Source organism: Tachyglossus aculeatus, chromosome 16 (assembly GCF_015852505.1).
Source record: "Tachyglossus aculeatus isolate mTacAcu1 chromosome 16, mTacAcu1.pri, whole genome shotgun sequence".
Classification (NCBI taxonomy): Eukaryota; Metazoa; Chordata; class Mammalia; order Monotremata; family Tachyglossidae; genus Tachyglossus; species Tachyglossus aculeatus.
The window spans coordinates 13,073,588-13,090,387 of NC_052081.1; the positions used below are offsets into that span (position 1 = coordinate 13,073,588).

A 16,800-nucleotide genomic window follows, 5' to 3' on the forward strand; every position below is an offset into this window, starting at 1 on the left:
ATTGGGGTTCTCTCTGACCTAAAACTTTCTTCCTTTTTCACGCCCTCTCTCTCTCCCCCATTCCACTATTGCTGCTTTGGGATATGAGTAGAGCATTCTGATTTAATTATTCATAGGAGTCAACAGAGGCCGATAATAGAAGTTTGGCTAACTTCTTTGGCTAATAGAAGTTGGCTAATAGAAGAAGGCTAACCCTCCCCCCTTCACCACTCCTCTTCTTTGTCTCTGCTAAGGAAGAAGAGTGAGGGGAGGGGAGGAAAAAAACCACACATTTTTTGTTTTTTAATTTTGGCACTTGGTGTCCGTCAGAAAACCAATATAAATCAAAATGGGACATTTATTTATTTATTTATTTATTTATTTATTTATTTATTTATTTATTTATTTATTTATTCTCAGCAGTTTAGGAGAGTCTCAGAACCCGGAGATGTTCTTTCTTAGCCACTTTTTCATGTGGAATGTAAGAGAGACAGAGTTTAGGTTCATAGGCATAAACAGGAAAACCTTACATCACAAAGTGGGGTTGGGGAGGAGTCTCTCTCGCTTTCTCTCTCTCTCTCTCTCTCTCACTCACTCACTCACTCACTCCCAACCCTCTCATAGTTCTTTGTGGTCATGAATTGACTGCAGCAGGGAGGGAGAGCAGCGTGTGTCTGTCTGCCGATTTGGAGAAAGTCTGCAGATTGCAGAGAAGAAAAACAACAACAAAACCAGGCTTTTGCTAAAGGACTCATCATGCAGCCTCCATGTACCGAAGAGAAAACTGAGAATGAAATTGCTTTGGAAAGCTAAAATGGTAACTAGAACATACTTTCTAACTCCAGGGACTCGTGTGAAAGATCTTCTCTTTTTCGGGAGTGGATTATACTCCGAGGGAATAGCGCAAACTGATACCATATTGGTCTGCCTCCCCTCTAGAGCGTTTTCGGCAGCAGAGCAAAAATCTTTTTTTCCCAGTGCAATGTATTATTAGTTCTCAGGGTACAGCCTGTCTTTTAAACGATGCTTATCTACGAAGTAATTGTCTTTTGTGTTGGGTGTGTAAATGTGTGGCTAATGGGTGACAGGAAAGAAAAACTTTTGAGTGAGTGGAGTTGGGAATTCAGGATCTTTATTTTTCTTTCTTAACTGCCCTTTAATTAAGACATTAGATGTCGTTGGGGGCATGGAAAAATCAGAGAAGTGATTTAGAAAATGTTTTAGATGAAGCTATAATTATGCTATGCCTATTCTCATCTTGCCAAATTATTTTACAGGAATAAAACTTTCCATCCCTGCGAACTTTGGGGATTCCAAAACAATAGAGGGGGAGGAGCCCAGAGGGCTTTACTTTTAAAGGGGGTGAAGACAGTATTTTAAATGCTTATTTCTCAATTTAAAATGTTAGACTGCTCACATAACCGAGCCATTTAAAAAGATACGATCCTTTCCTGCCAATACATTTTGTTTTCCTTTGGCTTGGAAAAAAGTCCATCGGCTAATCAAAGCTAAACTATTTCCTCGAGGGGAAAAAAAGTATTTTCATAAACTATTTAAAATATGTGAGACTCTAGGAAAAATACCTAAATGGAAAGTCCGGGTATCCTGATACCACAGGAAAGGGCAGTTGGCCAAGAATATCTCAGCTTTCCCTCCATCGCAATGTGTCTTGTGTGGGTCCGATTGTTATATTTATTTTGTAAAGCCCATCTTATGCTCTGAGTGCTGCTGTAAGCAGCTAAGCAGCTGGGATAAATTGTGGTTAGTAGAGAGGAAGAAAAGTACTCCTTTTTTTTTTCTCCCTTTCTCCCTTTTTTTTCCCTCCCTCCCTGGCAGAGCTCAATACAGGACTGGGGTGAAGAGGTAGAGGAAGGAGCTGTTTACCATGTCACCCTCAAAAGAGTCCAGATTCAACAGGCTGCCAATAAAGGAGCACGATGGCTAGGGGTGAGTAAAACCGAGCGTCACAGTGGCAGCTTAGAGGGACTGTGAACTTTGGAGCTGCAGAGTTTCAAGCGGGTGTCATTCTGTGACTTAGATTACTATTTAGCAAAGGGAGGCTTTAGCCCTCAAAGAGGAAACCGACGCCAGCCAAGTGCTTGCACTAGCTCAGTTGGGCCTGGTATCTTTTGCTTGGTGTTTTCAAAAGCCTCTTCTTAGATCTATAGTGCATCAATAACATAAAGCCTCACAGACCCACCTTGAGATTTCAGAAATAGATACTGGGTGGAGACCAGGGCACAAAGTAGCTGGCCTAGAAACACTAGGGGAAGACAACCAAATTTTGAACAGAGGGGAGAGAGTGTCCTTCTTTCCCCCATGCTTCCTCCACCATATGCTGACGTACCTTCCCAACCCCCTTGTTAAACTCACCTTTATTTTCAAAAAGTACCCAAAGTTCTGAAGAGAGGAGATCCTCTTGAGTGACAGATTTTATATAAGAAAGCTTTCCCCGCCTACCGTAGGGACAGAAGAAAACACGTTTGCGTGCCTGTCAACTTGATGTGTAGGGTGGTATTCTCAGAGTGGGCTTTTTGAGAAAAGTTGCTTTACATAAACGCTGCTCCCCTTCCCTCAGGGACCCTTTAAAGATATGGCAAAGCCGGGTGGGCTGTTCTCCATCTCAGCCTGTGTAATCGCTCAACACATCCAAAAGAGAGGATGGAGAAAAATAATATCCCCTGTCTCAGAACTGGGAAGGGGAAAAGGATTAATGAGAGTGGGGCCTGGGAACTAAACGGTGGTCATGGAGAGATTAGGCTGCCAAGATGAGCTGGGAAGCAAGGAGAAGGAGAGGAAGAGGCAGGCTGAAGGGTCAGGCAGAGCATTGCATCTCACCTACTCTCCCCCTTAACAGTCGGTTTGCCACTGACTTTTTGAGAAAGAGGCCCCAGGATCCGGCCTTTATTTCCTTTCGGCTTTCAGTACACTCTGGAATCAGTTAAACCATCATGAACTTCAAAGTCTTGGGGCAGGGGGAGTGAAACTAAAATCAGCCAAGAGCTCAAATTAGGAATGGGGCAATGTGTGATCTTAAATGCTACCATCCGATGTTTTGAAGGAGAACAACTAACAACCATTTCCTCTACCACATCTGCTGATCCTGGCATTTGAGGTCCTGGACTTCCCTTATTTCCACATTAAGGGTGATTTCCAGCACCTAAAGTAAGAGAAAGGTTACTAAGAGTGCACTAAGCTAATGTGGCCTCGTGGAAAGAGCACAGTACTGGGAGTCAAGCGATTTGGGTTTTAGTCCTGGCTTTTCCACTTACCTGCTGGGTAGCGTCAGACAAGTCACTTAACCTCTCTGTGCCTCAGTTTCCTCAACTATAAAACGGGGTAAAGTAGTTCTCCCTTCCTCTTGGACTGTGAGTCCTGTATGAGCAGGAACTGTATTATCTGATTATCTTGTTATCTACTTCAGTGCTTAACACAGTGCTTGGCACATAGTAAGCACTTGATAAAAACCATCATTATTATCTTGCATTCAAAAATGCCAGATAAGAAGATGGGTGTGACATCACACTGTAGCTTAGTAACAGGAGCCATTTTGCAGAAGTAAACAGTCAGTCGTATTTATTGAGTGCTTACTGTGTGTATGTCTTAAGCACTTGAGGGAGTACAATAGAACAGAGTTGGTAGACACATTCCCTGCCCACAACAAGCCTTCCTTCTAGAAGTATTCAGAGTTCACCTGAAGCTTGACTACTTCTCCTGTGGGGCTTCTGCTACAGCCCCCTCTTGCTCTGGTGCCTTGGTGTTTCCCTCCCACATCCCTCAGAACACAGGTGACCCTTACAAGCTGCAGATCTTGGCAGCAGGAGCTGTAGTGGAGGGCAGCTGGGTGCTTGAAATGAAAATCCCGGATTGGACCTAGTGGCTCACTTGTACCAGAAAAAGCAATAGACAAGCTGAAAACCAGATTCTTCAGTATAAAACTGGATGACTGATCTCTTTAGTGGGTTCCCTAGTCAGAAAGCCACAGGGAACCCCAAGCTTGGATTATCTTGTGAGCCCCTCGCTTGAAGGTTAATAATACACATCATCAGCAGGCCTGTCTTAAAATGCAGAAGTAGGGTTATGACTAGTCATCACTTTTCAATTCTTTTCTACTATGATGTGGTTTTTGTTACCCTGGATATTTGAGCGATTCTCTTTTCTGAATAATCACAGCTGTCTTCAGAAGGGCCATTAACTTTTCTGGTGCAGGGTTGTTCTCTTTCTAATGATGCTGCACATCCTGCTAGGGTTTTAGTTTCTAGCCAAGCACAATAGCAGTGAATGATTAAATCACATTGGGAGGAGAAGAGTTCACTCTGCGGTGCCCCAAACATAAATGCATGAGCACGGTTATTTATGTAGCCCTCAATAACCTCGCCCTGCTTCTCCCTACCTCTGAAGAACTCTGGGATTTGTTTCCACAAAAGAAACTGATTATTTGGGTCCATAGCAGCGGTGGACCCCAAAGCCTCCTTTTGTACCACCCCCTTACCCTCCAACCTCAGGAAATCCCATTTTAAAAATATTTGAAGTGATTTCAGACTTTCCTGTCTCATCCCGTTGATATACCATCACCATTGATCAGTGTTATAGAGAAGCTTAAAGGACGTAGTTGTGGGGGGGGCTCATGTGATCCCATGACCCAAGCACATGGTCCTTTGAACTAGTCACCTTCCTTGACTGTTGAAACAGTTGTTAAAGGTAGAGTGAACTGGATTGACTGCCAAGAGGTAAAGTGCAAGCCAGAAGAAGAAATGGATTGAATTCTGGAGTGACCAAGAGGCTCCCAGAGCTAGAGAAATGAAGAAAGAGAGATGGCAGGAGTTTGAGAAAGTGCTTACCTTGGCAGATTAGAGATGGCTGGTCATGATCACAGAGATGGCCCTGGAGGAGTGAGCGAGGCAAGAAGTCCAGAAAGGGGGCAATTTCTGCTGTTTTCTTTTTTTTTTCCGATTTCCATCCAGACCACTCAACTTTCCAGCTGTTTTTCTTGGAGTGTGTCAAGAGGGTTATAGTGCTATTACTTTCCTTCTTTTGTTTTGAGTGGTCCATTTTCATTTGAGCTCCAAATATGAAGGTTTTGGTATTAACTGTGAAATGGCTCCTTTGATGAATTGACTTTTTATTCATTTTAGGTGCCAAAATGATTGGGCTCTATATCATTACTGAGCACGGAGTTAGGCATAATACTTACACCTTACTTTTAAATTCTGAAGACTAAGCAATCGAGCACTCTCTCTTCTAAGGTTTTGATCCTTCTATTTCGGCACATAATGAGGATATAGTCCCACGATTCATCCCCCAGGTGTCAAGTTTTGCGTTTAATCCAAAGGATTTTGGGCCTCTTATTTTTCGATTTGCTCATTTATATTCCTTAGGTGAACCATCCCTTCTAAGAATGCTCCATTTGGTTGGGAAGCAGCAGGCTTTTGCATGCTCTGAGTGCCGACAAGCTTTTCTTCTCCCCTCGGTGCAAGCAAGGTCATACTGGGTGATTTCTTTGGTCCAGTACTGCTCTGCATCCTGATATGATCTGTCACTCAGAGAAAGATCCAGAGTGCAAATGTTTTGCTCAGGTGTATCCTCTGGTATTAAATGATCTCTGTTATGGCTTGGCCACTCCACTGACTCTTGGAATCTCAGGTGACCTATGACTGTTAGTTTTGTTGTCAGTTGTCATTGTGGCTGAATGTGCAGTTCAGTTCTTCCAACAAGCATCACCCAAAGACACTAGGGCAGATTCGATGGGAAAGAATATTCAGGACTGGGGAGGGGAGGAGAGGGCCGTTTCTAACGGACACCAGCAATAGCATGTATATCCGTGGTGTCCCAAATTCAAGGACGTGTAAACCTCTTCCAAGACAGTGTGGTCATCCTAAGCAAGTTGGATTCTGCTACCAGCCACATGGTCACCCAAGGGAAAGGCAAGGAGCCAGGCCAGAGTATACTAGGCTGAGGTTTGTACACCAGGTCAAAGTATACTAGACTGAGGTCTGTACACCAGGTCAGAGTATATAAGACTGAGATTTAAAGCACCTAAGGGACTTTGTAAAGCCAGGAGGTGCAGTGATAAGAAGACAAAGTACAGTCAGAGTGTAATCTATTTAGAGCTGGTGCTCTGTCACATGTCTGTTGGGGCCACTGTGGCCACACTGAATGCTTGCTTGGGCCTGATTATTATGGGTAGATTGGGAAGACTGACTCAGTCTTCCCACATCTGGCCTTCAGGAATTCATCCCTAGCGACCTCACACATAATTGTCTTCCAGCTCCTTCTCCCACCATGAACTCCTATTGTCTTCAAGGGGACTACCAAATACGAAGCAGCAGATGCATAGAATGCTTTGTAACTTATTTTTCATTGTAAAAGTGAGATTGGCCTGAGAAACATATTCCAACGGGAAATAAATATCACTTGTTTCTGAATGTTGGAAAGGGTGAGGAAGCATTAGGGTTAAAATTGAGTTGGCAAGTTCTACAGCGATGTGTCATCGGAAAGCCCGTGAGCTGGATTTCAGCACTGTAAAGGGAGAAGCCCCAGAGAAACCATTAGTTTAGAGTGTGTTATTGTTGTGTTCATTTAAGAAAATCGGCATTTGTGCTGTGGGAGTGTGCGTTTGACTATTTAATTTAGCCTTGGGAAAGTAAATTAAAAATGTGTTTTAGCAGCAACTAGAAAAAGGTCCTGAAATAGTGGCATGGCAATATTTTTCATTTCAGCTTTGGAAATATAGCTGTGAATTGATTCTGGCACAACAGGATGACTTGCTAAGCCTCAAGAAAATAAGCCATGTGAATTCCCAGATTCATGGCTATGAGACCGGAGTCTGTCCCTGCTTTGGACCCAGTGAGGGATTTGCATGACATGTATTTAATATTTCATTTGGATGGCTCACATGGTCAGGTAACACTTATTTGAGTTCAAAATGTTGCCACATCTTTGATCTCAAATACCCCATTAGGAGATTGTAAGCAACTTGAGGGCAGAAATCAAACATGTTGCTTTTTATTGTATGTTAGTACAGTGTTCTGCATAGAGTAGGAACTCAATAATACTATTAAATTAGCCTCAGAATAAGTACACAGTTGTACAAATAAATAAAGGATATGTCTTTGCTGCAGGAAGCCTTCTTTTCAACCAATATTGCATGCTTCTACCATATCTTGTAGGTGGAGGAAGATCAGATCACATCATTGTGTCTGTCTTCTCCTCTAGATTGTAAGCGCCTCGTGGGCAGGGGACGTGTCTGCCAACTCTGCTGTATTGTACTCTACCAAATGCTTAGGAATGGTGCTCTACACCCAGTAAGTGTGCAATAGGTATCATTGATTGATGGATTGTTCTTGTGAAGTTTTAAATTCCTCTCCCTTGGGAATTCTGTAAGCCAAGAAAAGAGAGAGACAAGCTACAGTGCTACTTTATGAGTAGAATTTTTGCTAGTTGAAATGTGTCACTTCTTTGGGATTCCTTTCAAGGTCTTTTAAATAAGTAGAATGTGCTATACTTGATAACTGGAACTAGCACAGAAGGCACTCACTGCTTTTTCTTAAGCACTGAAACTCACAAATACAATTGAGTAGTAGTGAGCCTATTTTAAAATTTGCTGTAGTGTGCTTTGGAAAAAAAAATTTACTTATAAACAAAAAAAAATGTGGATAAAGGCTGTTAAATAGCTGAAAATGATAAGTTTGTCTCCATGTGTAAAAGCGGTGGCCCAGCAGACCCAGCATCTGGTTCTGTTTGAGTTGGCAATTGTGGGTGTTGAGTTCAGAGGACATTTTCTCATCTGCAGGAACTTTTATGGTGGTTAAGTCTTTTGACTGACCTCGAGTTTTCCTTAAGACTCTGGGCTGGGTTTCTAGGTCAGTGTTTCTGGTAAACTCAGTTTACCAGAAATCCCCTAAGAGTTCCTGCTTGTGCCTTAGTCTTTGGGCCTTGTGACTTATCACATGCCCTGACTGGTTAGCCACACACTGGATGGGTCACTTGGACATATCTTCCCCGCTTCTAACTTCAGTCCCCATAGTCATGGAGCCTCAAGGGTTTGGGCTATCTCCCCATTGCATAGATGTACATATCTGTACTGTATTCTCTGCTGCTTTTTTTGTTTTTGTGTTTTTATTTTAAGTGGTATGTGTTAAATGCGTACTATGTGCCAGGCAGCATTCTGAGCACTGGGGTAGATAGAAGTTAATTAGGTTGGACACAGTCAATGTCCCACATGGGGCTCACAGTCTTAATTCCCATTATACAGATGAGGCAACTGAGGTACAGAGAAGAGAAGTGACTTGTCCAAGGTCCCACAGCAGACAAGTGGTGGAGCAGGATTAGAACCCAGGTCCTTCTGACTCCCAGTCCTGAGCTCTATCCATTAGACAACACGGCTTTCCTTCTATACGTAGTTGATTTTAGTGCCCGTTCCCACCCTGTCACTAGACTTCAAGCTTCTTGAGGGCAAGGGTCATGTCTACTAATTACATTGTGCATTCTCAAGAACTGAGTACAGTGCTCTGCACATAGTAGGAGTTCAATAAATACCACTAGTTGATTGATTTAGGCTATGTGCCACTTCTTCAAAACAACACTTGGAGCTGCCTCTAAATAAAAGAACTAGATCCCAAGGGCCAATCAATCTCTTTGGCTGGGTCAGCATTTCTTGAAATTATAATCTCCACTTCCTTAACCAACAGGGCCTGTTTTACTTGGTGTGGGGAGTGGGGAGTCCACATAGCTCAAGAAAGAGTCAAGCTGGAGCCGGGCCCACCCGGTACAGAAGCTAAGATCCAGTTTCCAGCTTTATTACTGGTTTCGATGCATAAGACAAAAAGAGCCAAGTTTGGCTCTTCAGATCCCAGGAGGCCTTTGCAGAACCAGTGATTTGGAAAAGTCATCTTTTCACTTGTAAATGGAGCAAATTTCATCTGGACGTCACTGAGGGAGAATAAATATGGAAGCCACAAGGCTTTGATTACAGAGTCATTTTTTTAGACTACAACGGCCCTTTACTGTATAATTGCGATGTAAAGAACACAAGAAATTTTTCTGGTCAGGTATCCTGGTATATTTTTTTTTCTTCTCTCCCCACACTTTTTAAACCCTCTCTGACTTTGTTTACTCAGCTTATTTCTATTGCTGCCTTTGGCTGGCTATTCCACATGCAGCTCCACTCCCTGGGTCAGATGCCATTGAAATTCCTATAGGAATCCTTTAGTTCAAGGCTACTCACTTCCTCTGCCCCACTACGTCCTCCCACACACAGCACACATGATGCTCGCATTGCCTTACCATATCATTCCCTTCTTTTCCTTTCAAATTCCGGTATAACTCCTCCCTGAGGTAACTTTTGTAACTTTTCCTTTTTCAGTAATTCAGTGACCACAGCCTGGCTTTTTTGGTCCTTTTCCACTAGGCTACCGAGAGTAGTCAGCTGTATGGTTGTCACTTCTCTCTGCTTTGCCTTATCCTACTCCAAGATGGTGAAAGATGGAGTCCCTTGTCATAAATGGCAGGTGGGCCTTGGTCTGACCACAAAGACTTCAAGGCCAGGAACCTTAATGATAATAATAGTATGGTACTTGTTAAGCGCTTACTATGTGCCAAGCACTCTTCTAATCACTGGGGTAGATACAAGTTAATCTGGTTGGACACAATCCCTGTCCTACATTGGGCTCACACTCTTAATCCCCATTTTACAGATGAGGTAACTGAGGCACAGAGAAGTTAAGTGACTTGCCCAAAGTCACACAACTGACAATTGGTGGAGCCGGGATTTGAACCTATAAACTCTGACTCCAAATCCCGTGTTCTTTCCACTGAGCCACGCTGCTTCCCCAAATGAATAGGCAGTGCAGCTTATTGCCAAGTGCATGTAAGAATTTTATGTAAAAATCTCATTTTTGAAGAAGTAAAAAGAAAATGACAACTCAATTAGAGCACAATATCTCAGATGTGATCTTGTTAGTCTTGTATATTGGCAAAGAATCAAATTCTCTGGTGCTGGCTCTATACCTCCTTTTACTACATTTCGAAGTAAGGCTTTGGCTTCTTATAACCATATCTTTACATTGGGTTGAAAGATGTAGTGTTCTTTATTTATCCTTGACTCCTCTGTCTCATTCAACCCACATATTCAGTCCGTCACCAAATCCTGTAGGTCTCACCTTCACAACATCACTAAAATCCACCATTTCCTCTCCATCCAAACTGCTACCACATTAGTCCAGTCACTAATCCTATTCCACGTAGATTACTGCATCAGCTTCCTTGCTGACCTCCCTACTTCCTGCCTTTCCCCACTCCATTTCATACTTCACTCTGCACTTTGCTTCTCGCCTACAGAAACATTCAGTACGTCACCCCCACTTCTCAAAAATCTCCAGTTGTTGCCTATCCACCTTCGTATCGAACAAAAACTCCTCACCATTGGCTTTAAAGCACTCCATCACCTTGCCCCCCTCTCCGCCCCCCCCACCTCACCTTGCTTCTCTCCTTCTACTACCCAGTCCTCACACTTCACTCCTCTGGTGCTAAGCTTCTCACTGTGCCTTGATGTAGCCTATCTTGCCGCCGACCCTTGGCCCATGTCCTGCCTCTGGCCTAGAACGCCCTCCCTCCTCAAATCCTCTAGACAGTTACTCCCCACCCACTTCAAAGCCTTACTGAAGGCACGTCTCCTCCAAGAGGCCTTCCCAGACTAAGCCCCATTTTTCCTCATCTCCCACTCCCTTCTGTGTCACTCTGACTTGCTCCCTTTGCTCTTCCCCCCCTCCCCAACCCACAGCACTTATGTATATATCTGTAATTTTATTTATTTATATTGATTTCTGTTTGTATTGATGTCTGTCTCCCCCCTCAGACTGTGAGCTTGTTGTGTACAGGGATTGTCACTTTTTATTGCCATATTGTACGTTCTCAAGCACTTAGTACAGTGCCCTGTGCATAGTAAGCACTTAATAAATTCGATTGAATGAATGAATACAACATAACAATAAATGGACACATTCCCTGCCCACAATGAGTTTACAGTCTAGAGGGGGAGAGAAACATTAACATTAATATATATAAACTACAGTTATGTACATAAGGACTGTGGGCCTGGGAGCGGGATGAGTAAAGGGAGCAAGTCAGGACAATGCACATGGGAGTGGGAGAAGAAGAAAAGAGGCCCTTAGGGAAGGGAGTTCAAAAAGGGGCCTCCCTGTAGTACTAACTGGTAGCAAGCACTTTCTTCTTATATTTTTTTTTCCTCTTACCCAGGCAAGTCTCCACTCTATCCCAAAGAAAGGAAAAAATGATCCATAGTCATGGGTTCTTCCTCACCCTGGGGACCAGTAACTTGTACCAGAAACCCAGATGGAGTTGTAGAGAAGGAACGACAGGAATGATAAACTTATGTTGAGGAGAGGGAAATGCTTCCAGCTTGTCATTGCTCCATTTATTACATTTGGGTATGGGCACTTGGATGGAGGCCAAATCCCCATGTGGGACTCAAACCTTTGACCTATTGCCAGAGGCAAGAATGTTACCAACTGACCCACACTGACACTTCTAAAATGTAGGCATTTAAAATACTTCCTTTGAGAAGTCCTATTGTTGGTCTCTGTTTTCTTCTCTCTTTCAGCCTTCCCCTTCTGTATTTCTGGCCTTCCTGCTCCGAGTGGCTTTAGGAACTATTTTTCTCCCATCTCTCCTTTTGCTTATTGCAGCTGCTTCCCTCTCCCTTTCCGTTGCTTCTGTATAAGTTCTCTTCCTGTGCCTTTTCCTTCCTCCCCTTCCACCAGATTGAAAAGTCTCCAGCGACTCCCAGCTCCTCAGTCACTTATCTGGCCTTCCTTCTATTCAAAAGTGGCCCACCCTCCGTGTTTAAGCCTCCTTCCTGTTGTCCCCCACATGTGCTTGCTATTTGCTCCAGTCCCCCAGATGACGCAGAGTACCAACTGACCTTTGCCCTCCAAGCTGGAACTGAAAATGAAATCCCTTGTACTTCATCTTTAATAAGTGATTTAGTCGCATACAGCATTGCAGACCTACACTGCCCACCACCTCCCCCTCCCCCATCTCTCTCTCTCCTTCTGCTAGCTCTGTGTTGTGATACCAGCGGAGAAAGGGCTCTTGCATGCCGACTCTAACATTCCTACAAATGCAAAACAACCACTTCCTCAGTAGACCAGATCTCTGGCCCCCAATTTCAAAGCTACATTGCCCAGGAGACCTCATGGGGTGATGCTTGTGCATGTTCAGATCTGTGCTTGAAGCACACAGAAGCCAGGAATCCAGGCAGCAGCCTTCAGTAGTCCTCCTGCCCCTCTGTTGGGAGTGCCGGGAGAAGTGTTTTCCCAGTATTAATCCCGAGGTGTCCAGACATTGAAGTCTCTATCTGGGACCTAGAGGGGGGCCTGCAGCGGTTTGGGTTTCATTCAATCGTATTATTGATTGTGCAGAGCATTGTACTAAGCGCTTGACATCAGTAAGTGGCAGCCACCCCTCCTTCCACTTGAATAATTACAATAGTAATAATTATGGTATTTGTTAAGTGCTTACTATGTGCCAAGCATGCAAGTTAATCAAGTTGGACACAGTCCCTGCCCCACATGGGGCTCACAGTCTTAATCCCCATTTTACAGATTAGGTAACTGAGGCCAAGAGAAATGAAGTGACTTGCCCAAGATCACACAACAGATATGTGGTGGAGCTGGGATTAGAACCCATGACCTTCTAACAGGTCCATACTCTATCACTACGCCATGCTCCTTCTCTTGACTTTAAGGGTTTCCTGATTACCTGGTTTTCCTGTGCCTGAGATGCACAGAGAGCACAGGAATCTCATAGCTTCTCTCCATTTGTTTTGTTGGGTGGAGGAAGAATGCCTCCTTCGTGCAGCAGAGTACAGGATTGTTACTTAGTGTCTTTGTGCTTTCACAAAGGTGACAGGGTGTGCTGGAGGTGCATAATTTATTCCCCTGACACAGGGGAAGGAAGGGTGAGCTGAGCTGGAGCAGTTGCCAGAGGTAGCTGAAAAGCTGCACCCTATTTTTGAAAACCATAGTCAGGAGCGAGCTGCCTGTGCCAAGTGCTTGCCAAGGTCTTCTACATTTGAATGGGGACTGGCAGAGAGGGTCAGGTTACTGGGGCTTGGGGAACTGGTTGAAGATAGTCTGTTAAGGGATCCTATGTTAAGTAGATAAGCAGGGTGAACAGTGTGACCTAATGGCAGAGCACGGGCCTGGGAATCAGAAGGACCTGGGTTCTGATTCTGACTCTGCCACTTTTATGCTGTGTGACCATGGGAAAGTCACCTGACTTCTGTGACTGGTACCTCATCTGCAAAATGGGGATTAAGACTGTGAACCCCCTTGTGGGACAGGGACTGTGTCCTACCTGATTAGCTAGTATCTACCCCAGCACTCAGTACAGTAGTGAGCATTTAACAAATATGATGAAAAAAAGAGAGGTGGCAACCATATGGTCAGTGATGAACTCTTATACCTATTTACTCTTTAGTCAGTTCTCCCACGGTGCATTTTCCCTATGTGCTTTGGATCAAACACTTTGGGAATTAGGGATGTTCTTTCAGTAACATACATCTATCTAAATAGAACATAATTGCGATGTTGGGAGGAGTGCTGTGTGTAAAGTGTAGCTCAGGGTGCACATCAGTTAACTTTTCCATAATGCAAAAGCGCTGTGTAATAGGAGAACTGACTGCTGAACCTGTTGATGATCTACTGGAATCCAAATATGTGTAAGAACATAAAGTAAGGCTGATTTTTCTCAGGTGTTATGTTTTTTTCCTAATAGAGGAAAAGGGATCATTTTTGCCAGCTGTGATGATAAAAAATACTATCAATTTGTCAAATAATGGTTTTGATTAACAGATTTTTTTAACCCAATTGACTATGGGCAGACCATGTACTTAACAAATCCCTCTTAAGAGTCTTTCTTGTCCTCTTTTTACTGTCGCACCCTACATTGCATGAAGGTTAAGAATGCAGCTTTCATAATCTGATAAAACATTTACACCCAGAGAATATTTATGGAAGGAATAGTGTGATTTTTAGTCGATCCTTTAAGTTGGTATATGACATTTGCTTCAAATATTTCTGAAGGCCCATGACTCTGGGGCCAGATAGGCTCTTTGAATTTATTCTCTGGTTCCTAATTCCAAAAATTCAGAAAAAGGGGAGAGTACTGGCTTCAGTTTGTCTGCGAGCAGACTTTGAATGAACTGGTATCAAATTTACAAGGTTCAACTATTGAGATTTGAGATCTGTGGTTAAAAAGTACAGTTAGTAATGGTATTTCTTGGGCAACCACAGAGTACTAAGGCTTGGGCTTAACACAGGCACTTTCCCTGTCCAAAAGCAGCTTACACTCTAATGGGGGTCACAGAAATAAAGAAATTAGAAATAGTGGAATCAGCCATCATAGTTATCATCATAACCTGGTGGCCCATTTGAAAGGACTTTGAGCAGGCAACATATGAATACTTCCATGCCTCTTCCTTCCATTTTTTGAATTTGGCATAAGGACTTCCATAAGGCATAGCAAGTACACCCTGTTATGTCAGAATGTGGATTTTCACTATTGTTTTGTCTAAAAATTGGTAAGATTTGTCCAACAGTGTGAGCTTGTTGGGCTATATGATGTTGCGGTGTAGGAAGAAATAGTATGTTTTTGATATTAAGAACCTGCAGGTGAAAATTCTATTAAAAGAGAAGCAGCGTGGCTCAGTGGAAAGAGCACGGGCTTTGGAGTCAGAGGTCGTGGGTTCAAATGCAGGCTCTGCCAATTGTCAGCTGTGTGACTTTGGACAAGTCACTTAACTTCTCTGTGCCTCAGTTACCTCATCTGTAAAATGGGGATTAAGACTGTGAGCCCCACGTGGGACAACCTGATCACCTTGTAACGTCCCCAGTGCTTAGAATATTGCTTTGCACATAGTAAGTGCCTAATAAATGCCGTTATTATTATTGTTAATAATTAATAATGACATTTAAGTGCTTACTGTGTGCAAAACACTGAACTAAGCACTGAGGTAAAGATAATCCGATCATACACGCATGGGCTCACGATCGAACGTAACTGGCTGGGAGGATGGAGAGTAGGTTGTGGACAGGTGTTGTTCTCTGAAGCCAGGTTCTTTCCATTTGGATCTGTGCTCAAGCAAATGGTAGATGCGATCCTGGAAGTCTTCTTCCAATCATAGTATTTTCTATTTCTTAGCCCCTAACACATGCTTAAGAGTCCCCTTGACAGTACCCTTGGTCACGGCCTTGTACTGAACCAAGGTTCAGGCTCTTGGCTGATCCCAAAGACCCAAGTGTGCTATAGCACAATTTCTCCTACCTTTTTCTTTTCAGGGATAGATGTTCTGCAGTTTTTGGAGGATCTCAACCCTTATATTTGGTCCAGAAATTCACTTTCATTGCCATTGTTGTTGCAGACAAACCTAATGAATTGGAGCTTCTTCTGGGTTCAGAAGAAATAGCTCTGCTCCTGCTTTTCTGGCAGTCTTACTTCTGCTCTTTCCACTTGCCCTCCCTCATCAGTGAGACATGAGGAGGGTCTCATATGGAGGAGGGTGGCTCAGTGGCAAGAGCACGGGCTTGGGAGTCAGAGGATGTGGGTTCTAATCCCGGCTCCTCCACTTGTCTGCTGTGTGACCTTGGGCAAGTCACTCATCTAAAATGGGGATTAAGACTGTGGGCCCCACAAGGGGCAACCCGATTACCTTGTATCTACCCCAGGGCTTAGAACAGTGCTTGGCACATAGTAAGTGCTTAACAAATACCATTATATGACAAGCAGCGTGGCTTAGTGGAAAGAGCATGGGCTTGGGAGTCAGAGATCATGGGTTCTAATCCTGCCTCTGCCACTTGTCAGCGGTGTGACCTTGGATAAGTCACTTAACTTCACTGTGCCTCAGTTACTTCATCTATAAAATGGGGATGAAGACTCTGAGCCCCACGTGGGACAACCTAATTACCTTGTATCTACCCCAGCACTTAGAACAGTGTTTGGCACATAGTAAGAGCTTACCAAATACCAACATTATTATTATTATTGTTATTATGAATGATCAGGGCCAGGACTGGTTCTTTCCCAGGGTCTACCCCACCGCAGCCAGCCATGAAGTGAATCCACCTCCAAGCTTGGGACAAGGCAGTACTCGCTGGACTGCTTCTCTCTGTTGCCGCGTAAACTGCTCCAACAAGTGGAGTCGGTTGCATCCTGGGGTCATGGGGGGCCGGGGTCGAATGAGAATTTTTAGACCATGAGCGGGGAGAGCGAGAGATACAGCCTTGCCTACCTCTTGCCTCCCCCAACCAACCTGAGAGCAGGCACTATTCACTGGACCACTCATTATCCTGGATGCTACTCTATGTTGCTAGATGAGCTGAAGAAGATTAGGTCACCCTTGACCGAACTGAAACTGGAGAGGTTATATTACGGAAAGGGTAAGAGGGAGAGAGCCAGCCTTGCCTATCCTGATGTCTTCCGTATCTGGTGGTGTTCCTTGTTTTCTCTCATTTCTTTTTCTTTGATGTTTGTTAAGCACTTACTAAGGCACAGCACTTAAGTGCTGCGATAGATACAAAATAATCAGGTCGGACACAGTCCCTGTCCCATATGGGGCTCAGGAATAGTCTTAATCCTCATTTTGCAGATGAGATAACTGAAGCCCAGAGAAGTTAAGTGACTTGCCCAAGGTGACCACAGCAGTCAAGTGGCAGAGCCGGGATTAGAACCCAGATCCTCTGACTCCTGGGCCCAGGCTCTTTCCACTTGGCCATGCTGCTTCCTTTTACCCTCCCGTTGTTC

General features: G+C 43.9%; 1 protein-coding gene across 3 annotated transcripts in view; it reads left to right on the top strand.

Annotated features, from left to right (window-relative positions):
• RGL1 (ral guanine nucleotide dissociation stimulator like 1) overlaps window positions 1–16,800 on the top strand; it is a 151,843-nt gene that overhangs the window by 48,581 nt on the left and 86,462 nt on the right. The window contains exons 1-2 of one of the 3 annotated variants that reach the window (XM_038757774.1): window positions 609–796; window positions 1,816–1,926. The exons of 1 other annotated variant lie outside the window; for it this stretch is intronic. In XM_038757774.1, coding sequence (XP_038613702.1) covers window positions 770–796; window positions 1,816–1,926 — 138 coding nt within the window. In that variant the 5' untranslated portion in view covers window positions 609–769. Of the gene's footprint in view, window positions 1–608; window positions 797–1,815; window positions 1,927–16,800 lie in introns of those variants that run through there. One more of the 3 variants, XM_038757773.1, reaches the window with a different exon arrangement.